At 43.2% G+C, this 23,074-nt stretch overlaps 2 protein-coding genes across 3 annotated transcripts in view; one reads left to right on the top strand and one right to left on the bottom strand.

Annotated features, from left to right (window-relative positions):
• Positions 1-5,570: 5,570 nt before the first annotated feature.
• On the bottom strand, positions 5,571-10,779 carry hsd17b10 (hydroxysteroid (17-beta) dehydrogenase 10). Of its 2 annotated transcripts, none has more exons than XM_083656846.1 (6): positions 10,725-10,779; positions 8,155-8,319; positions 7,761-7,925; positions 7,530-7,658; positions 7,000-7,108; positions 5,571-6,732 (listed from the first exon to the last, which is right to left on the bottom strand). In XM_083656846.1, exons 2-6 carry the CDS (start codon positions 8,314-8,316, stop codon positions 6,542-6,544), a joined length of 756 nt encoding a protein of 251 aa, XP_083512972.1. In that variant the 5' UTR covers positions 8,317-8,319; positions 10,725-10,779; the 3' UTR covers positions 5,571-6,541. The 2 variants fall into 2 exon arrangements, with proteins under 2 accessions (XP_083512972.1, XP_083512971.1); XM_083656845.1 differs by lacking the exon at positions 10,725-10,779 and adding an exon at positions 8,841-8,880.
• fam120c (family with sequence similarity 120 member C) overlaps positions 9,672-23,074 on the top strand; it is a 27,415-nt gene continuing 14,012 nt past the window's right edge. Inside the window, exons 1-4 of the mRNA XM_083656830.1 lie at positions 9,672-11,213; positions 17,241-17,487; positions 18,534-18,616; positions 22,736-22,864. Of these exons, the coding sequence (XP_083512956.1) occupies positions 10,698-11,213; positions 17,241-17,487; positions 18,534-18,616; positions 22,736-22,864 (975 nt within the window). The 5' untranslated portion in view covers positions 9,672-10,697. The remainder of the gene's footprint in view (positions 11,214-17,240; positions 17,488-18,533; positions 18,617-22,735; positions 22,865-23,074) is intronic.

Here is a 23,074-nt window from a genome sequence, read left to right as displayed (position 1 = left end):
GATTAACTAATGATTAACTAATACATTCACGCACTGACATTTTGGAATCATTAAGTAATGATTAACTACTCTATTCACGAGCTGACATTTAGTAATCATTAGGTAATGATTAACTACTCTACTCAGGAAATTAGATACTAATCATTAACTAATGACTACCTACTCATTAACTATGATTAACTAGTGATTGACTAATGCCAAATTTTTCATTAGCTACTCATTAACTGGCTATTAGTTAATGGTTAGCTTACTAGTAACTACTATAGTATTTGTGTACGTTATTGTAAAGTGTTACCGACATTTCTTCTTATTCTGCTTATTTTGCTTACTATTGCATCTACTACTGTTTATTTTATGCTATGTGTGTTCTGTGAGCGAGCTACTTGTCCCAATTTCCCCCCGGGGATCATTAACGTCTTTCTGATTCTGATTCTGATTGATAGGCTACTACAAGACAGCAACTACAAGACAGCAACTATTTGGATGCTGACTAACTTGTTAATTAATTTGTTTCTCTCTCACAGAGATGACGATCTTCAAACTTGATGCTGAGGACCCTGATGGACCTAAGCTGAATGCATCCACACAGCAACCAAATATTTTTGTTTACTGTTGTAGCCAAGCAACTATCTCAGGGGTGGCCAAACTTTTTTGGTTGTTGGTTTTTGGACAAAAAAATAAATAGACCAGCTCAGGGTACCTACTCGTATAACCAATTTTCAATAGTTTTAAAGTCAAGCTGAACCCAAAAATGACTTTTCTTTTCTTTTAGTTCAAATACATGGGTATGCAGCGCACCTATTTGATTATGTATGCAAAGACAATCACAGAAATCTAATTTCTTTCGTTTTTCACACTTTTTCACATCAAAAGTTCATTTTTCAAGATTTCATTCATAACAGTAATCTACAGTTTGCTCACGTCACCTAGTACTATCAAATTTCTACCCCATTTCAACCAATCATATCACAGTAACAGAGGTAGGCAACAGCACTCGAATTAGAGTAAATCTTGAGGTTTTTTTATTAAGGGCAAAACAGACGCGTTTCAGCCATTCATATCACGCCCTGGCAGCTGTCAATCAAATCTTCATTTCAGGATAATGTTCTCTTCCAAATGAAGTCGAAAATGGTGCCTATACTGTCATCTGGCAGAATTCCTATCCCATAAACTACTAACTTGGCCAATTGTATGAAACATGAACAAAAAACAAAAACGATAATGTCTTAGAATGGGGATATTCTGTTTTTTTGTTGTTGTTTTTGTTTTTCGGTTTCAGTTTTTTTCCACACAAAAAAATCGTTTTTATATGAGTTTCTATATGATTTATGAGGTGAATGCATCATCAATAGGCTAAATCTGATCTGAATTAATTAATGTACTGTAGCACGTTGTAACATTAAGTGCTACATAAAATAATTATGCAATCGTTTTTAATCATCACCATTGTTGGTGTTACTGCATGTCCAAAAAATATTCACTGATCAGGTCTCTGATCAGTGTTTGCACCTGCACCTAAACAAGAAATGAAATATGAACTGATATCTCCCATCAGTTGTTAATCACAAATTCACAATGATGCATTGGATGCCTCACTCATAAATAAATCAGATATGAATCAGACACGGCCCAATGCGACTGTAATCTAAGTTTATTCTTATTCTTATACAAAACACCGTAAGTCCATTTTTGTTTAAAATGCCTCATGAAATGCATCTCTCAATGCACAGATGATTCTGTATCCAAACACAGCACTATTTTCAAACTCCAATTGTCTCCAAATAACATAATCTCTTTTACCTTCGCTTGGTCATTCTGCGATTATATACTGTAGGTATCAGTTACTTAAATGTCGGAGGTTCATTTTAGGGGGGGGGGGGTCCTCAGATGCAGCCTGCTTATTGACCAGCTGGACACCCAGTGGCCTGGCCTGGCCTGCCAAAGAAAAGAAAAAAAGAAAAAAAATTTAACCAAAACACTTTGAATATATTCAAACATTTTGCGGGCAATTAAAGTTTGTTCGAACTTTATTTTGGGAAAAAGTGACAGCTCTAAAAAGAGTGTTATGATTTGTACAACTAAAGGGGACAGGGACCTCAGTCTTCCTGTTTTTTATTTGTTAGAGAATGTTCTATCTGTGATAAAACAAAATATCTAGGTCACTTTATTACAGATCAAATGTCTGATGATGATGACATGTATGATATATGCTCAGGGTAACATGTTGGCAAAGAAATTCCACTCTTGTTCTGATGTTGTAAAGATTAATCTCTTTAGGACCTACTGTACCCCTGTGTACACTGCCCCCTTGTGGGTCAAGTATTATAAAGCTAGCCTCCTCAAACTCCAGGTCACTTACAATGATTGTATGAGGATACTGCTGAAAAAACCCAGGTGGAATAGTGCAAGTGAAATGTTTTGTAATGGTGTCAGCACTTTACAGGCACTCCTAAGAAATTTGATGTATACATTTATTTGTCGTCTGAATGTTTCTCAGACCAATCCTGGTATCAGTGCTGTCAGATACCAATTACAGATGTCTCATTTTTGGTATAAGTCCCTTTTATAGTTGCACTGAGTTTTTGTGTCCTTTTAAATGTCGTCTGTTTTTTTCTATGGACCTGATAATAAATAATAAAGTTATATCTGATAATAAATTTGATTAATTGATAGGGTATTTCTTTTGCTTTCTGCTTCATAAGTAACCTGCTTGTGCAAAATATTCCCATGGTTTGGGTTTATAGAAATGGACAGCTTCATAGAAGAAAGTGGAGCACAACAGCTCAATAAGCCAGGTGACAGATCAACTATGAACTTGAGAATCACGGTACAATATTAGATCATTTCAGCTCTTTAATTTCTACCACAGGCCACCAGTTTGACTTCAAGGTGAAGCACAGTACTGATTTATGCATCTATGCCCTGAAAGAAGTTGTTGAAACGTAGAGAAGGCAGAATTCCTCTGTTTTAATTGGTTTTATTGATAGCTACTGAATGTATGTTTCGTTTATGGTGTCAAATTTAATGTTAAATGCAATGCTAAAAAAAAGAGTTATGATGTTTTATAATGCAGGAGTCAACACTTTTCAGGCGCTTTTAAGAAATTTGAAAGTTTATTTGTCGATTGAATGTTTCTCAAAATGCCATTATCATGCTGGTCAGCTAGCTCACTAGTTTTTAATACCCAAACCACCCGCTGTTTGTATAAGTGCCTTTTCTAAATAATTTTTTTACTGCGCTCTTGTGTTTTCTTTTAATTGTTATATGTGTTTGTCTGTTCTTTCTATGGACTGTTCGCTAATAAAAGTTGATTGATTGAATGTCCGCACACTAGGATGATGCTACCAGTCAGTTGATTATTAACGTTTCGATAAAAGGACCAGATGAGGAGAAACAGACAGTTTGCAGAGGAGAAACAGACAGTCTTTTCATGTGCTTAGCCTATAATATCGGCACGAGAATTTAATATTCATTTAATATTTCTGGACTGAGAGTCTGTAGTGGTGCTCGAGAGAGAGTTTAGGAAGCATATTTTTCTCTCCTGTGGTTCCCTTATATTATAATATGTCTATAATATTTTTGTCTGGTCTGCTACTCAATCATGAGTTTATTCCTCGTACGCATGCAGGTTGTTTCAAGTGAAGCAAGTGTAAGCACACACATCAGATATGGGTCACTTTTAAAAGTAGATGTAAGTAAAATAAGTCCTATATAGGCAAAAGGTCAGATCTGGCATCAGTGTATAAATGCATGCAGCCATAGGGGACTTTGCACATTTATGATGGGAAATAATATTATTTAACATGAATCAAGATGTGTTTAAATCTGTCTGGGATGTGAGTTGCATTCAGATTGTATACAGTATCAGGTTCTGTGTAACCATATGGCATTTGGCTCGTGTGTCTATGGTGTAAAGGTATTTTAGAGGTAGGCCACTTTAGCAAAATGTTCATGTAAATCTGTGGTATTTATTGCCATCACTTTTTACGTGTAAGGGAAGGAGGGGGGGGGATTTCAAGTCTGGGTCACCTACGGGCATCATACTGTTAATCCTGGCCCGATTCTGGAACAATTAGAAACAAGCATTAGAAATGTCAGATGGCTGTTGATCTGATGGCTGTTCTGTTGGCACTGGTAGACTTACTGTTAGAGCTGTGGTTTCATGGAGTCGCAGCGGTAGAACAAAAACATGTCCAATGCTTTACTGTGATGAGGATGAAACAGCACCTGCTCATGGACTGCTACAGAGCTCAGGAGGTCTGGGCCATGTTGCAGGGTCTGGGTCTTAACATCGGGTATACTTCCATCATGTATGGTTTGCTGCACCTGAGGTAATGCCTGTTAAGGAGGAGGAGATGTTCCAACTCATCTTTTTTCTTTTACAAATTATGGAAAACCAGATCCGTGCATCAAACAAACTGCATTGACATTGACACAGGCACAAAGCAGGTCCTGACATCCTAACTGAGCTCAGGAGAACTGTGGACAGACAGCAGACATTCCCTTGGAATGTACTGAACTTTTGAAATAGTACTTTTTGATGTATTGATATGATTTGTGAGTCTCAACCATGTAGGCTAATCAATTATGTGTGCCTTTCTATTTTTGTTAAAAAATATATATATATAATATATATATGTGTGTGTGTGTGTGTGAAAAACATTATTTTAGAAGCCTACAATATGATCAAGGTCAAACTGTTGACCTGGTTATTTCTAAAGGCCTTGATATAACCCCAAAGTGCACTCTTGATGTTGGCATTTCAAATCACTTTTTTTCAATGTTGCTTAGAAGACCAAACATGAACCTGGTTTCAAATGAGTCAAAAGACACTCCATTTGGGGCGTCCGGGTAGATTCCCTGCCTACCAACACGAGGGTCGCAGGTTCATGCCCCCTTGTTACCCCCGGCTTGGTCTGGCGTCCCAACAGGCACGATTGGCTGTGTCTGCGGGTGGGAAGCCGGAATGAGGGTATGTGTCCTGGTCGCTGTGCCTCCTCTGCTCGGTCGGGCGGAAGGAAAGTGTGATCCTCCCACGTGCTACGTCCAGCCGCTGAAACTCCCCGCTGTCAGGTGAAAAGAAGCGGCTAGCAACTGCCTATGTATCGGAGGAAGCATGGTGCTAGTCTACGGCTCTCCCCAGATTGGTAGAGGGGGTGGGGCAGCGACCAGGGCAGCAGGGGGAATTGGCAAAGTACAATTGGGGAGAAAAATCGGAAAGAAAGAAAAAGACGCTCCATTTGTGCAGACACTAAATATACTGTACTAACTCTGTTAGGAGTAACTGGTCATAATAATCTACACCTGTTGTATGAAATGTGCTATATAAATAAACTTCCTTGACTTGGTTTTGTGTCAAATACATTATTTTGTTTGCGCCATAAAACCTTTGTTCCAATTTTCCAGTGTTGTGCAGTATTTCATTTGTATGTCTACACTGGACAATACATTTTGACAGTGATTAACAATGATTTTTGTGTTTTACTTATATAACCACACAACACATTTTGATCATTAATAAAAAATAAAAACACTTAATAAAAAATAAGAGTTGAGTAGACAATCAAACTCATCTGAGGTTTATTAACATCTGGATTATTTTACAAAATAACCAACTTGGGAGTGCATAAAGCACTGCAATGCCCTGAGTCACACACACACACACACACACACACACACACACACACACACACACACACACACACACACACACACACACACACACACACACACACACACACACACACAGTGGTGTTCATGACCCATAGCAATTTATATTTAGTGTACGCAGCTTTCAACACTATAAATACATGGGCAGCCAGTCATAGTCAGATACACAGTGTTTTCTCTTCATTAATAATTGTGGTCTGCATCAACCTCATTGTTCATGGGACCACACACACACACCAGGGTTGGAAATTATGGGGGGAGGTAAAACAGGATCATCTAAAAGTGGCCTTGGAATTGGGATGCACAGGGCTTTAAATGCCCCTGCTAAATAAAGAGTTAACTTTCTGTATTTTATTGTTAACTCTGAATTTGCAGCGCGACTTGAAAATGGCCTGCTAGGCATCCGTACCTACCTGCACAACCCCCGCCTTCTCCGCCTAGTAGCGTTGTGTACCTCAGTGACGGGCAGCGCGCAAGCTAGCTGGTCAGCTAGTTCACTAGCTCACGAGTTTTTTAATAATACCCAAACCACCCGCTGTCTCAGGACTAAAAACACATGTCTCCTGGTCTGCCCAGGGCCTCAAAAATGTGTCAAAGAGTCTACGTTTGTGGGTCAGAGAGGATGGACTGGATGGCGACATGTAGCCTACCTACTTTATGTACTGTCGGTCTGTTATTCGAAAAGTTTTTGTCAAGTACATTACTATAATGTACTGTAATGTGTAATTTACATAACATGCCAGACAGTGTTGTTGAGATGATATGTGAGGATTTGTAACTGTAATTGTTTATGAACTTTAAAAATAAAATCTGCTTGGATAACGGTGAGTGAATATTGCACATACAGACACACACACGCATGTTATCTGTCTCAGGGCTGCATGCGTATGGCTCCATCCAGTCTGATGACCTCTCCGTTGATCATGGGGTTCTCGGCCAGCGACGTCACCAGGTGGGCGAACTCGGCGGGGTCTCCCAGGCGCGAGGGGAAGGGCACCTGGCGGGCGAGGAAGGAGCGCACCTTCTCTGGAAGGCCGGCCAGGAGTGGAGTGCAGAAAAGACCTGGAGAAGACAGAACATCAACTTTCCACTCACTTCAGCCTCTGCTTTCAAATGAACATTGGAAAAGACACGAACACGACTGTAATCAACAATAAAAATGTGAAGTAAGAGGTTAATAGAGGCTGGTTATTCAAAAAGGTACCCAAGACTCAACAACCTGCTTTTTAAGGAAAATATTAAAATAACTGTGGAGGATCATCCTCTCGATCGTCTATGGACCAGCCTGCCCTGGTTCATGTTTACAGTGTGAAAGTAATGGACACCAACCGGGTGCTATGGTGATGACTCGGATGCCCATGGGTGCCAGATCTCTGGCGATGGGGAGGGTCATTCCAACAATGCCACCCTTGGAGGCTGAATACGCAGCTTGGCCGACCTAGAGCAAAGATGGAGGAGGAAAATCAGATTTGGTTCTTTCTAAGTATGGTTTTGGAAAATCAAGGTGTTTTCAGGTTTGGTTCAAGAAAAATGGAGTGGAACCATCAATCATCTTTTTAGCTGTAATAATTAATTGAAAATTGCATTAATAAAATTCAGGCAATTTGATCTGATTTGTCTCTGATCAGTCTGCAGCCTGTGTGTGTCAAGAGCTATTGGTGCAAACATTAACTTTGGAGTATTTAGTGAAGAACGGGTAAAAAGCTGAACAGTCTACCAGCTCTCTCTACCGAACTTGATTTCTAACTTTGCCTGTCCTCTTATCTGCTCACTCATCCATGCTATCGATGTTTCTCCCCGCCCAATGTAGGCAAAATTCACTGTGCCGAATTTCCATTGGTCCATGTGGTCAAGTGTACCTGTCCATCAAAGGCTGCCACACTAGCAGTGTTGATGATGCAGCCTCTGTGTCCATCTGCATCGGGCTCGTTCTTCCCCATCTCGCCCACGGCGAGGCGAATCACATTGAAGGTTCCTCCGATGTTCACCTGCACAAAACCACAACGTAGACATGATCCTCTGAGCAAGGTTCACACACACACAGGAGCATGACAACCATGTTTGGCTTCCCAATATGTCTTCTCTCTTACAGTGATAACACGCTGGAAGTCCTCCAGGCTGTGCGGGAGGTCCTTCTTGAAGTTGTAGGTCTTGACGGCCACAGCGATGCCGGCACAGTTCACTGCCAGGTCCAGCTTCCCAAACTTCTCTCTGGCCAGAGAAACCGCTGAGCGCACCTCCGCCTCTGATGTCACCTAGGCACCGACAAGGAAGGAACCCTTTACATCTGGTATTAACATGCAACGCGGGTGATCAGACTGTATATCAGATATGAGGAGATATGAGGAGTGTGGGTGGGTGGCAGTAATGCACTTTTTATGATCTGCCCGTTAAACAAAACTGAAGAAGCAAAAGAGCAGTGTGTTGTTGTGCCGGAGTGTTTGGCTTGTGTTTGATAACAGTCCTGAGGTTTGGTGGACTCACGTCTGCGGGGGCGAAGGCACAGCGGTCTCCCAGGCTGGTGGCCAGAGCCTGGCCGTCAGAGGAGGGGAGGTCCAGGATCACAGCACACGCTCCATTCTGCACCAGGCGCTCCACTGTGGCCCGGCCCAGACCAGACGCACCGCCCGTCACCAGGCCAACCATACCCTGCTCGTGCACACACATCATCATCAAATATACATTCACAAAGGCATAGATAGACCCACGATACACATACGCACGCACAGATGCAAGAGGAAAAAAAACACAGAAACCTGGTGAAAGGAAGATCAAAACACTCAAAATCCAGTCAGTTAGCCTAAATGTCTGTAACCACCACAACATGTCAATCAATAATTGCTATGTGCAAATGCATATTGGAATGCAAACTATGTAGTCTCCAAGATCTCTGTTTAGAAACATGAAGTTCCAATGTCAGTGTAAAGACAGGGGAGGTTAGCTTATAGCTAACACTGAGGGCGCTGTGTCAACTCATTGGTTTGAAGGTTTCCCCATGTGGATAATGTTACACAGTGAAACTTCTGAATGGCACAGTGTTAGGAAAACAAACTAGGCGGCGAAACGTACACAAGCTTATGTAAAACTATTCTGCATCATGAGCGCAAAAACGAAATAGTTTAAGTCATGCAGTTTGGAGTCGCGTGTATGTTTTATTTCTCTTTCCTCACCTTGATGCTCCGAATGTTCGCCATGTTCACACAGACTGCTTGCGTCACACCAAAGATCGTATATTTTGAGCAACGATTCACTCAACAGTTTGGGTGCACGTTCCACTTCCGGGGTGGCATTTTTTGACCCGCCCTAGTCTGCTTCTGATTGGTTGGGTTTAGGCATGGGGAGTGAGGATTGGTTGGGTTTAGGGTAGCCAATCAGAGGGTGGCCTAATTTATTTTTTCCTAATTCCCACCCCCATGGCACTTTTTCCTTCGAGAGGGATGTGCGGAAAACAACCACACGGAGGCGACATTACACAGATTCATCATGAACTGGGCAAAACGATTCTACCTGTTACACCAGTAAAAATGATCTCCCATAACAAGGAAATTAATGTCTGACTCTATCAATTTCGATTTATTGGCTTTCACCCAGTAAATATAAAAGCAAAAGATCATTCATTGAATCAACCCTTAGAATACAGAGAATAAATAAAGGTAATAATAAATAGAGGTAAAGTTATGGTTGAAATGCACATTGTGCAGGGGTAGTGATTACCCTGCATTCAGGTTAGGCAATTTACAAAATAACGGCGTTTGTGAACCACTTTTGGACCAAAGCGACTCTCCAGCTTCCCCCCCATCCAACCCGTCTGACGCCTGTTTGGTACTTGCAGTCTTCGTGTTTCTCTCCAGAGTGTCTCTGAAAGGAGATGATGCACTTCTAGAACTACATTTCCCAGCGTGCCCCGCGCCGCACCTCCTCCCTCCACTCCGCCTTCCCCTCCCACCACTCTGCTGGGCCGCGAGGAAGTCGCAAGATGGCTGATGTCGCTTGGAAGTATGTTCCCCTCCGCAACATGAAGCCGTGAGTGTGGAAGAAAGCGAGGGAGGCACCATCGGGCTTTTATTTTTATTTTATTTTAGTTACTTTTCTTTTATTTCCGTCAAACATCCATCTCATTCCGCGTCGTGTCCGCCCCGGACTTGTCTTCTGAGAGTTGACGCGTCAAATCACGCCGGGGACCCTGCCAGCTAGCCAGCAGCTAACACCAGCTAGCCACACACACCACAGTTAGCAAATACTACAGCTAGCCACTCAGTCAGACAGACAGACACAGCTCGCTAGTTTTGGCGTTTAAATTGGAATACCCCGACACCACCAAGCTAAAAAAGCTACCGCCACATGTGCTGCAATTCTGCTTAGATGGTGTCATGTCAAATAGTTCAACTGTCTGAGAGAAATAACGATCTTGGTATAGCTGCTCGATTTAACATCATGTCCGCGAGCTGCCCAGACAGCCTGTAGGTTGCTAACTAATGCGCAGTATTGCATCTCATGTGCACCACTCAGTAGGATTATTTTTTTGTAGGCATTGCTGTGCAACATCCACCAGCTAGCTGCATCATCGTTATCAATAGCCAACTACATTTCTTGGTTTATTTGGGAAGCCAGTTTTCTAAAAGCCAAGTTATGGGGGCACGCAATTTGGTAAACTTTTTCTTCAAGCTGTAGCTAGCTACACTGGCCTTGCTGGGCACCTCACCAAAAATCTACAGGGATGGACACTAAACTGAACACTCACGACCAAATTTGAAGGATTGGCATTAGGCTTCTTGCAATAAGTAGCTGTCAAATATAATATTTGTTAAGGCCGTGCATGGTCGATCAATTACCGTGTCTGTGTGACAGATACGTTGTTTTGCAAGGTTAAATAGACTCCAGTCAGTCACTATAACACCAGAGACCAGTTAGCTTGCCAACAGTGCATAGCTAGCTACAGTCTCGCCCCACGTAACATTACAAACACGGCGTACAGAACGTATCCCGAGCCCGCTCCCGGCCAGACACACCGGCTCAACAACACCGTCATGGGAGTGCAGGGTTTCCAAGAGTACCTAGAGAAGCGGTGTCCCGGGGCCGCAGTCCCGGTGGACCTCCTGAAGCTTGCCCGTACCGCGGGCCGCCAGCCCCCTCACCACCACCACCCACACCACCACCCACATCACCCCGGGCCCATGCCTCCCCCGCCCCCGCCCGCCAGGATCCTCATCGACGCGGACTCCGGCCTGCAGCGGCTGTACGGCGGCTACCAGACGGACTGGGTGTGCGGGGGCGAGTGGAACGCCATGCTGGGCTACCTGGCCGCCCTCTCGCAGGCCTGTCTGTACCAGGGCGGCCTGGAGCTGGTCGTGGTGTTCAACGGCACCCTGGGCAAGGAGCGCTGGCCCGAGTGGGCGCGGCGAGCCCAGGGCCAGCGACAGACGGCCCAGCTCATCGTCAACCACGTCGGCAGCAAGGCCACACCGCCTCCCAGGGCATGGTTCCTGCCCCCGGCCTGCCTCAGCCACTGCGTCCGCCTCGCCATGTTCCGCTTTCGAGTGCGGGTGAGTTATTAGCAGCACGCCGTTCATCTAACACGAATCCTTTGCTCCTGACCTGCACGTCCATGTAATAACATAAATCAGTGTTTTTTAAGCTTCATGCGAGTTTGTCACCACAAGTGCAATTAGGTGATTGACCAGTGAAACTAATACATTTTCCTATCAGTTGCTACTTTCCCAAACTGTCATATAGGCATTCGTTGCCAGCAGAGCAAATATCCCCGTCCGATGATAGCTGATCCATGTACAGTAGCTGCTCTTTTGGGTTTTGTTCGGTTCAACATCTCTCTCTGCTCCCATGGATTTATTTGGGATGGGCTACTGGGAGGAGAGATGGTGGCAAGGCTCCAGCGCCGTGTTTTTTTAATATATCAAACAGCGGCTACTGGCTAACCCAGTCTGTGCATCCTCATGGGAGAAGGGTTAGAAACATGTATGTATTGGACACCGTGGCCTAGCCTACATATTACATAACATGAACTCAATGAACCTTTACACATTGTTAACAACTGCTGAGTAGTTGAACTATTAATAGACGCCTGTGCATGGCTGTTGTAGTGCATTTGTTAATGACATATTTTGTGCATTCCAGATGGTCAGGTGGTTTGCAATACAGATTATTCAGATTAAATGTATTCATGTATTTTTTGATTTTCTCTGTTTTGAGTGTTTGATCCATTGACAGAACATTACTTTGGTATCAAAGTAGGGCTGACTATCACCGCTGATTTCCCGATTCGATACACTTCCGAGACACAAGGTCCCGATTCGATATCCGATACGATCCGCTATCGATATTTCAGTTACAATACCGATTTTGCTTGGATATGAAATGGATATCAAATAACTAACGCCTCACCATCAACCTGATCTGTCGGTCTGAAAAAAATCCCATTTTAGTGTCAGAATGTTCAGAAGATATGTGGCTTGGGAAAATGGGCAGAATATTTACTTTGATGATTATGGGGGCGAAATAATCATAGTCATAATCTGAGATCACGTTCACTCAAACCCACGTGACACAAATACAGGAAGTGACTCAAAGATGGGGAGTCTCGCTTTGATATCCCACTGTCTGTCACTGATACGTCTCCCACCGTCTTTGTGTCTGCTGATGCGCTTGCCTCAGTCAAATGGTCACGTGCGTGCATCAGTGATTGAAGTCGGCTGCAGGCTGCAGCTGACTAGCAGAAGTCAGGTTGCAGATGCAGGTTAAACAGCGGCGGCTAGCAAGAGTGAACGCCAACATTCACTCCGCAATGCCTGGATTATTGTATATTTGTTAGGGATGTCACAATATATCGTCCCACAATAATATCGCAATATCAAAATGTGACAATATGTGCTGTGTTAGAGAAGGCAAGAGACCATAAAACTTCAAATAAAAGCCCAGTCCCAAATTGGCGCAGGTCCTAAATAGATGGAGGGTCTGGCTACATGTTTTGGTAAATAAACGCCGGTCTCAATTTGACGCCGGGGCTATTAATTGAAGTTTTACGGTATGTTACAGACAGACCTGTTGGAACGGAACCCTCTGACATCACGGGACCGAGAAAGCAGCGCGTTTCCTCTTTTTCTGTCCCTCCTGACTCTCCGTAGTGGTAAAAGGCGCGTTAGTAAATACAGTATAAACAAAGTAAACAAGCTTTCTGCTGCAGCTTGTGATTTGTTCAAACTAACTGAGCTAGCTTAGCTACCAGGGCACGGTGGCTCAGTGGTAGAGCTGTCGCCTCACAGTCAGAGGGTCCTGAGTTCGATTCTCGCCTGGGACACTGTGGGCGCTGTGGTTGTGTTCCCCCCCATATCTTCAGTGCCTACTGCCCAGGTGGGGTATCTCGTCGTAAGGGCCTTTCTCTCTGTGTGGAGTTTGCATGTTCTCCCCGTGCTCCCCCAGGGGGTTCCTCCGTATATAACCCCCCCCCCACTAAAAACATGCAGTAGATCAGATCGTCATCGTCATCCGACCAGTGACGACAACATCCGAAGTTGGTCCCCGGGCGCTGTACGAGAAAGCGACCACTGCTCCTGGCCTGCCCCCCCGGAGGAAAGGACATGCCTGGATGGGTTAAATGCAGAGGACACTTTTCACCGGCCACCGTCAGCATGAGTGTGTTGTGGCCGCATGCATGTGTTGTGGTGTTCGTGTGACAATAAAAGACGGGGCTTGTCCCGTTACGAGAGTTACGAGAGTTTTTTACCATTACTCGCTAGCTAATCAAACGGCTGCTTTCCAATGAAACACAAACTACTGAATGTGTGAGCGGTAGGCTAATGTTACTTGTTTGAAATATGGCTGTTTGGCAGCTGCATGCGACAATTACTGTACTGACAAACACACCAAATAGCAGGTGGCACGGTCAAACCAGATCTCTATACTGTATTTTTTATCCAAGTAATATTCATACTGGGTTAAATAAACAATTTGATACTATTTCCAATCTTTGCTGACACACGGGATCTGGCTACACATTTTGGTAAATCAACGTCCAGGCTACACGGTAGTCTGCCATCACTAACACAGCACAGTTGAGAAGTGTTCACACATTCAAGTCTCTCTTTTTAATAAATAATTGTCTGTGAGCTTCTGCTAGTTCTCATCGTAAAAAAAACTCTTATTGTTGTAATTAAGCTTGATTTATGTCTTAAACGATGCCGTGTCGGGTCCTTGAATTTGGGGCAAAGGTCCTTGAAGGGTAATTGAATTTGATGTGTGGGTGAAGGTGTGGGAAGCCTGTGAGTCAGTAGGAGCAAGACAGAATACATGTGCCTGAATGAGAAGGAATAGTGAGGATGCAATGAGTTGAGGTGGCGAAGGTGAACAAGTTTAAGTACATGGGGTCAGCTGTCAAATGTAAGGCGCGAGTGCGGAATAGAGGTGGAGAAGAGAGTGCAGGCAGGGTGGTGTGGGTGTAGGGCTGCCACTAACGATTATTTTCATAATCGATTAATCTGACGATTATTTTCTCGATTAATCGATTAGTTGTTTGGTCTATAAAATGTCAGAAAATGGTAGCAAATGGCGATCAGTGTTTCCCAAAGTCCAAGATGAAGCCCTCATATGTCTTGTTTTGTCCACAACTCAAAGATAATATCAATTTACTGTCATCAGGAGTAAAGAAACCAGACAATATTCACATTTAAGTAGCTGGAATCAGCCAATTTAGACCATTTCTTTTAAAATTATACTCAACGATTATCAAAATAGTTGTCGATTAATTTTCTGTCGATCGACTGATCGATTAATAGCTCTAAGTGGGTGGAGAAGAGAGTGCAGGTGGTGTGGGCGGAGAAGAGTGTCAGGAGGGATTTGTGACAGAAGGGTTTCAGCAGGAGTGAAAGGGAAGGTCTACAAGACGGTAGTGAGAGCAGCTCTGTTGTCTGGTTTGGAGGCGGTGGCACTGACAAAATAGACAGGAGGCTGAGCTGGAGGTGGCAGAGTTGAAAATGCTAAGAAGATTTTCGTTGGAAGTGATGAGGATGGACAGGATTCAGGAAACGAGTACATGAGCTCATCTTGTGACAGTTTGGGGACACGGTGAGAGAGATGGTTTGGACACGTGCAGAGGAGACATGCTGGTTATGTCAGGAGAAGAATGCTGAAGATGGAGCTGCAGGGCAAGAGGGAAAGAGGAAGGCCAAAGAGGAGGTTTATGGATGTGGTGAGGGCAGGACATGCAGGTGGTTGGCCCCACAGAGGACAGGAAGAGCTGGAAACAGATGATCTGCTGTCGCGAGTCTCACGACCCCTAATGGGAGCAGCCGAAAGTCGTCGTCATGTATCTCACCATGTGTCTTGAGTTACACCTTTACTAAAGGCCTTGCTGTTCTTTATGCTGCGTCTCAGCTCTTGTTTTGGGTGGCCTGCTCAGGTTTACATGAGTCCGTCAGTATTTAATTTTTGTATGACTCTTCCGAATCATATTCTTCAAATGTAAGAGCGAACAACCATGTTGGTTGTTCACTACAGACCCCAGTAAAATCACATATACAGATCCTTTCCAAAAAATTAGAATATCATGGAAAGTTACCGTAGTTTTTTTCCATAATTCCTTTCAAAAAGTGAAACTTTCATAGATTATAGATTCATTACACACAAAGTGAAATATTTCTAGCCTTTATTTGTTACATAATTTTGGCCTACAGCTCCAGAAAACCCCCAAAACAGTATTTCAAGAAATTAGAATAGTGTGAAGAAAATCAGCAGTTACTTCTCAGTTATGACTGACTCCAGCCTCAGTCCACTCCCTCTGAATCTCTGCCAAATTTTTGAATCGTCTTTGCTTGACAATCTGCTGAAGCCCACAGTCATCCATGGTATTTCCATGATATTCAATTTTTTTGGAAAGGATCTGTATATATATATTTTATGAAATACAAAAATTTGAATTCCCACTAAAATCGTATCTCAATAGCAGTATCTGTCTAATATCTGGGCCTCTTAGACAAATCTGACTTAACTCAAAGATCATGTATATATCATGTATATATATTGTAAAAATATCTGGGTGCACATTGAAAAACACTTTAAATTTGAAAATCACTTTCCAATATGTGCCAATGTCTACTCAGTACTTCTTTAACTGACTTGGATGTAGGACTATTCACCTTATGCAGCCCCGCCCACTTGACCCATTGTATCGCGACTTCCTGTTCAAAACGCCGGCTGTTTTACCTGCTCAGACTAGTCTGACTCACCTGGTCAAACCTATGTTGACTCACATGATGAGTCAGACTAGGTTTATGAGTCACAGGAAGTGTAAATACAATCAGAACCTCCGATTGTATTTACACTTCCTGTGAGTCTCTCAAGCCAGACGGTCTCTTGTGAATAAGGTGAATAGGTAGACACAAATGCTAAGCCCTGAGCGTCTGGATGTAGGTTTAAGTCAATCAGACGCTGAACTTGGCGTACTCTATTGAGATGGTTCTCAATCTCCAGTATTTCATGATCCACAAGGTTATGGAACTTCTTGGTGCTTTTTACCATAGAAAGTCTGAGTGTTGTTGGCAGCATTGTAGGTCTGGTGAGTGATCTCTGCTTTGGAGGCTGTTCAGTCTGACAGTCTATCATTCCATTGTTGGCATGTTATGAATGTTCTTCCGAGGTCTTTCCAACATTGTGAACTGATACAGAAACAACTGCTTTATGCCATCAGTAGGGCTATATATAATCCCTTTTATTTCTTCCAAATTCGGTTTTATTTTATTTTTTCAAATTCAGTTTTTTCCATTTTAATTTTAATTTAAAGGATCGATACATCTATGTGTATATATACTGTATTTTGATGACTTTGCTCTCTCAGGCAGTCTCTTCGAACTGCTTAAGCGAAAACCAAACGCACTATCGACCCCCCCCCCCCCCCCCCCCCCCCAAACACCTCCATTCGAAAACTGAATTATTTCTCTAGGCCTATTTTACAATTATGAAAGCATTTAGGTTACAACAATAATTACAGTAGATCTACTTTCGATTTTGGTAATTAGGCCTACTTACTTTTTGTCAATTTCAGCCAATTTATGGAAAATTCTACAGTATTCCATGTTTTACAGTTGATTCAATTTTTATGACCAAATTCCACGATTCCGTCCATTTTTTTCGTTTTGGCCCTAGGCCATATCTCCCATCGCAGAGCACATGACTGCACCAATCACAGTAGAGTTTCCTGTGAGGACGCAGGATACTCTGCTGTAATTGGCTTATGGAATTGTGGGACTTGTCGTAAACTTCTCATGTTTTTACGATTATCAGTGTGTGTGTGGGGGGGGGATTACGGTAGATTGTAATCTGTACTGTGCTCGTAAATTATTTTTCCCATTCGCACATGTCTATTTTCAGGGGCAAATGCGAGTGAAATGCTCGCACTGTAGTGCAGTGGGTGCTCACAAGCTTCACCAGTCTCTCGTAATGGAGTGAGAGAGGCTGGGGCCGAGTCCAGGAACTACCTTAGAACGTAAATACGTTGAGAAGGTTTTCATGGAACAGCAGCTCACAACCTCTCTCCTCCCCCCCCCCCCCCCTCCCATCCACAGGTTGTTCAGACTCTGGAGGACCACCACCAGGAGGTGCTGTCTCTCTACAGGGACTTTGGCTTCGCCGGCCTGATCGCTCAGGACTCTGAGTTTGCCCTCTGTAACGTCCCCGCCTACTTCTCCTCGCACGCGCTCAAACTGAGCTGGAACGGCAAGAACCTGACCACGCACCAGTACCTGCTGTCTGAGGCGGCCAGACAGCTCGGGCTCAAGACACAGCACCTGCCCTGCTTCGCTGCTCTGCTGGGTAAGGAGACACTCGACACAATCAAAAGTGTATCCTACCATTTCTCTCCATCTCTCCCTCACGTCCAAGTGTAGGAAATAAAAAAATATATTTGCGGGACAACTTTACCTCAAAAGTCTAGTGGAACCGAGTCCTGATTCCTGAGCAGGGCCCATTTGCACAAAGCACCTTAGGTTAAGATTTCCCTTAGGGTCCGAGTTAAGGTGTCCATAAAATAGAATCGGCTGCACAAAACACCCTTAAATCTTGTGCTTATTTTTTCCTTTTAACCTTATGGAGAAGATTTAAGGGTGTTTTGTGCAGCCGATTCTATTTTATGGACACCTTAACTCGGACCCTAAGGGAAATCCTAATCTAAGGTGCTTTGTGCAACTGGGCCCTGGACACTATTGCCCTGACCCGGACTGTCCTGTTTGAGGGACGACTGACGCACTTTCCGGATCTTTTTGTGGGGCTTTTCATTTCAGCAAACGCCAGCTAGTGTTGTGGAATTACTTGAGGCGTGTCTTAACAATCTACACTTCAAATGTCATATGAATACTTGGCCGTTAAAATGTCCATATAGTTTAGGAAAGTGATTTTGATGAGAGAAAGCCATGGGGCAAGCTTGGCCGATGCTCGACGATCGATTGCTAATGTCTTAATTGCGTTGTTTACGCGAGCATGGAAACATGGTTTCAGACTCGGGGCTAGCCTAGGGGCGATGCTAAATGACCATCGATCGATAAGTGTCCCGTTTTCTGACTCTGGTAAAGATCAATCTGAAGTGAATGATTAAAAAACGATATATACCGCTAGAAAGGCAAGAAGTTCTACTTGAGTTTTACCTCATTAAACTGGCTGTAAACATTACATGGTGATAACAGTAGCTAAGCACTTGAAAATAGTAATTAGTCCATAAAGTTGGAAATGGAAATTGGACATCACGGTTTTAAGGTGCATTCTGCTCACATCCCCACGTATGAGGTTTATGCTTTATCAGTCTTCTTTGTCCGTTGTCTTTATTGACACAACAAACATTTGAACGTGTTGTTTTGTATTTGTAGGGAACCATATTCTGCCTGATGAGGACCTGGCTGCCTTCCACTGGAGTCTGCTGGGACCGGAACACCCGCTAGCCTCTCTCAAGGTATACTTCCCAACCCAACACCCGCTAGCCTCTCTCAAGGTATACTTCCCAACCCAACACCCGCTAGCCTCTCTCAAGGTATACTTCCCAACCCAAGCCCACTGCAAACTAGGGCTGTGAATCTTCACTGGCCTCACGATTCGATTCGATTACGATTCAGAGGGCTATGATTCGATTTGATTACGATTATCGATGCATCTCGATGCATCTTCAATCGATGCATCACTTTTTTTCCCCAATACATGATTTATTTTTTCTCACTTTCTTTTTTCTCACTGTGTGGCTACTTTTAAAATAAAAGTGCATTTGGAATGGCATTGTATTATGATCCAAATAAACAACTGCATGTACTTCCATTATATTTTATTCGATTATTTAAAAAAAACATATATATTTTTTTAATAATCGATTTTTGACATTTGTGAATTGATGCAGAATCGTGCACGTCCGCATTGCGATGCATCTTATAATCGATTATTTTTGACACCCCTACTGCAAACCTTAGCCTACTGTAAAGCAGTAGTCTTTCATTTAAATCTTTTCCAACCTCAACTTGAAACACAAGCGCATACAATTACAGGTGGAACTAACAAAACTAGATGACGAATGAATAATGAATGGGCCTGGAAATGTAGAAAGTTACATTTTCTATCAACTCATTAAACATTAGCATGTGGAGTTCGTCTTCTTTTTTGCAAAAGTCTTTCCAGGGTCTGAAGTACTTAGTATTTGCCCACACGCTGCTCTACATCCATCAAATGTTAGGGATTTGCACACGTCTTTCTCTCGTGGTCGGCTGGGAAATTCTTAAATGTGGCTTTGTGAAACCTGTCGGATGCTGTTGAGATGTTCCAGCTGTTGTTGTTGTGAAGCTGGGGGGACATGACATTGTCACTGAACAAGTTCAATTTCCTGAACTTTTCCCACATCTGGGTATTTGTGTGGCTTTGATAATGACATAATTGCTACCAAAACAAACTACTGGAGGACAAAAGAAGTGGTGTGTGTGTGTGTGTGTGTGTGTGTGTGTGATGGGTTTTGATGACTTATCCTTTTCAAATGTACCTCCATGTTACAGCATATTCTGCTGAAATGGACTCACTGCATGCAAGCCGCAACGATGAGTTTTTGAGACTCATCTGATCATTTAACCAGTAATTGCCTGAGAACAGGAGAGAGAGGACATTGTCTTTACTCTCATGTCCAATCAGAGGAGAGAGGACATTGTATTTACTCTCATGTCCAATCAGGCCTGAGAAAGGAATTAGAGGTCTAAATCCGCTAGTCAGAGATAGGGATGTCACGATACTATAATTTCTACGTCGATACCGATACCCAGGAAAATATCAAAACTCGATACCATTTTTGATATACCACGGGAAGGGGGGGATGACGACACATCAATAGACATAAAAATAAAGTTGGACAGATGGACGGACAGATGCACACTTCTCCATAATCTAGGCTAGTTGTCTAGGCGGATGGTTGTCAAGATAACAGCCTTTTTCCCCGCTAGAACAGAGTGAGAGTAAGAAGAGCCAGACCCTCTCCGGAGAAAGTCCAGCAAGCGAGACTAGTCAGAGAGCAGCAAAACCTGATGGATTTCGTTTCGAGGGACTACCTGAGATGAGTGCAACTCCCTGGTGTTTAGTGCTCAAATCACCAGGGATCCTTCAGAATGTGTTTTTGAATCTAAAATCATAGCCCTCTTTAGACCGAAAACAGCATTCTAAAATACACTTACCGTATAATTACTTTTATGATATCGAAGGTATGTTGTTGTAATAGTGAAATTACCCTCATGTGTTAATATGCCAAAATATTACACTGCACTGCATTCTTGGGGGAACAATATTAACTCATTGAATGCCATGGACGTCCTTCGACGTCCAATTAAATAGTGACGTAGAATGCCACGGACGTCCTTCGACGTCCAATGCGTTTTTTGACGGTGGGACGTCGATCAAAGCCTTCCGCAGCTCCTGTACAACTATAGTAGCTATTGGAGGTGTATAACCTATTTTACGGACTCATTAGGTGGCGACAGTGCTTGCTCGGTGCAGTCCAGATTAGAGACAGGTCCGAGAAACAGCCTAAAAGCCGTGGATCAAAGACAAACCGATACATGCTCCCAGAGCCATTTGCTCTGTCGCGGGAGCTGACATTGGCTCCGAACAGGAGTCAATCCGCGCTCACAACTGAGCCCCTCTGTCCCTGTCTGTCTGTCTGTCTGTCTGTATAGTTTCCCCACCCGATTAGCAGGCAGGAAAGCAGCCCCTGACGCCAAACCATTCAGCAATCCGCGTTGGCTCTTCCCTGCTGTGGCGCTGAGAGCCGACAGCAGCACACAAACGCACTCCGAAAATATAATGGTTGCGTGAGGCTGTGTGCAGTGTGGGGAGGAGTTTACGGGGGGAGGGGGGGAGGGGGGTGGTGCCGGGTGGTGCACGCAGGGCATCACACAACAACTACGTCACTACATCAGAAAATATTATCTTCAGACTCAGTGAATGTGCTTGAAATGCTGCATTTCACAAAAGGCGGATTATCTCAGCTAATAATTTGAAAAGCCTGAAAACGCTGAAAACAACCTATCTTCTCCGGCTCATAACTAAAGAACGGAAAATGGTATCAATAAACTTTTTTTTGCTGATGATACAATAGAGCCAGCTCGTTCTTGTGCGTGTTCGGTGTTTACATAGTAATATCACACAATATTCTGTGGGCCTCGAGAAATCACTGAAAACGCTCTGAAAACTCTGGCACTGGGAGCATCCGTTCTCCAAAAGTGGCTGGCACTGAATGAGTTAATATCTGGGAAAGGCCGCCGACCAGTAACTAATTAGTATTAGTGGCCCAGTATATGAGTTAATTAGCTAATTTCCCTGCCTTCTTGCCCCTCATTGTGGCAACCCTGGTGCGTTCTTTTTCAGAGGTAGATGCCTCCTACCCCTGGGCTTATTTGCTGACCGCCCAGGAACACCTATATCTACGTACTTCTAAGTGCTGTGGAGTTGTTTACTTTAGTATATTTGCACACTGATAGCATAGCAGTGAGTAGCTAAAAACCAAGTCATAAGATAAAGTGATTTCAAAACACGAGATAATCTTCATGTGGCCGTCTCCCAGTGTTACTCACTCCACACCCAACCCCATAGAGAGCCAACGTGGAACGTCACTTCCTGTTCCAGCACTGTAGCAGAGATTTTCATCCGCCATTTATTTTCCCTTTAGACATTTTGTAAAATGCTTATAAAAATAGTTGTACTTGTTCAAACCAAACGGTTCAGATATACAGTGTATTTAGAAACAGGAGAGACCACATAACATTTCACTCTGACCAAAATGTAAAAAACTGCAGATTTAAAGAAAAAATATATACCGTAAATTTCGGACTATAAGCCGCGGCTTTTTCCCCGTTTTTTGGCCCTGCGGCTTATATAACGGTGCGGCTTATCTATGGATTTTTTTCAAAAAAAAGAAAAAAAAAAAATCTCTCTTTTTTAGCACTCTTTCTAACTATAAATCCACTTCTGTTTTAATTTCCTCTCTTGCCCTCTTTTCACCACACCGCGGACACTGTGTGCACTGTAAAAAAAAACACAGGTGGTGTTGTGTTATATTGTTTTGTTGAAATGTTAATAAATGGGAGCTTCCTCAAACAGCCATCTCTTTCCCGACAATCCCCTCTGTGCATGAACCCTTACATATGGTAATTAAACATTAAAACACAATTAAAAAAAATATATATATATATATATATATTAAAACACCTGCGGCTTATAGTCTGGTGCGGCTTATATATGTAACAAACAGGCAATTTTGCTGCTGCGGCTTATACTCCGGTGCGGCTTATAGTGCGGAATTTACGGTATATCTTTTTTTTGGTCCGAGTGAAATGTTCTATGGTCTCTCCCCATTCTAAATATATCTGGACCGTTTGGTTTGAACAAGTAGAACTACTTTTTTATACGCATTTTACGAAATGTCTATGGGAAAATAAATGGCGGATGAAAATCTCTGGTACAGTGCTGAAGCAGGAAGTAGGCGGTCACTTTGCCTCTCTCTCTCTATATATAGCCACTAACATCAAACCCTTTGTCCCCGTTGCTGTGGCAGGTGCGAGCCCATCAGTTGGTGCTGCCGCCCTGCGAGGTGGTGATCAAGGCCGTGTCAGAGTACGTCTCCTCCATCAAAGACCTGGGAAACCTGGACGCCATCGCCCGAGATGTCTTCAAACAGTCACAGGTAGCTCACATGAACGCGTACACACGTACTGTCTTTCCATCCAAATGTCAAGGAAATTTTATGTGACGTTTTGGAATGTTGTAAAAAAAAAAGCAGCATCGAATGTGAGTAGGCTTTGTTGGAAAACATATCCCACGAGAAAAATGAAAATCTACATCATTATGTCGTCGACAAATCTGTTTCCATCATTCCTTCAACGAGAAATATTTC

The sequence above is a fragment of the Poromitra crassiceps genome, assembly GCF_964638095.1.
Source record: "Poromitra crassiceps genome assembly, chromosome: 20".
Classification (NCBI taxonomy): Eukaryota; Metazoa; Chordata; class Actinopteri; order Beryciformes; family Melamphaidae; genus Poromitra; species Poromitra crassiceps.
This window is presented reverse-complemented; position numbering and strand designations above follow the sequence as displayed.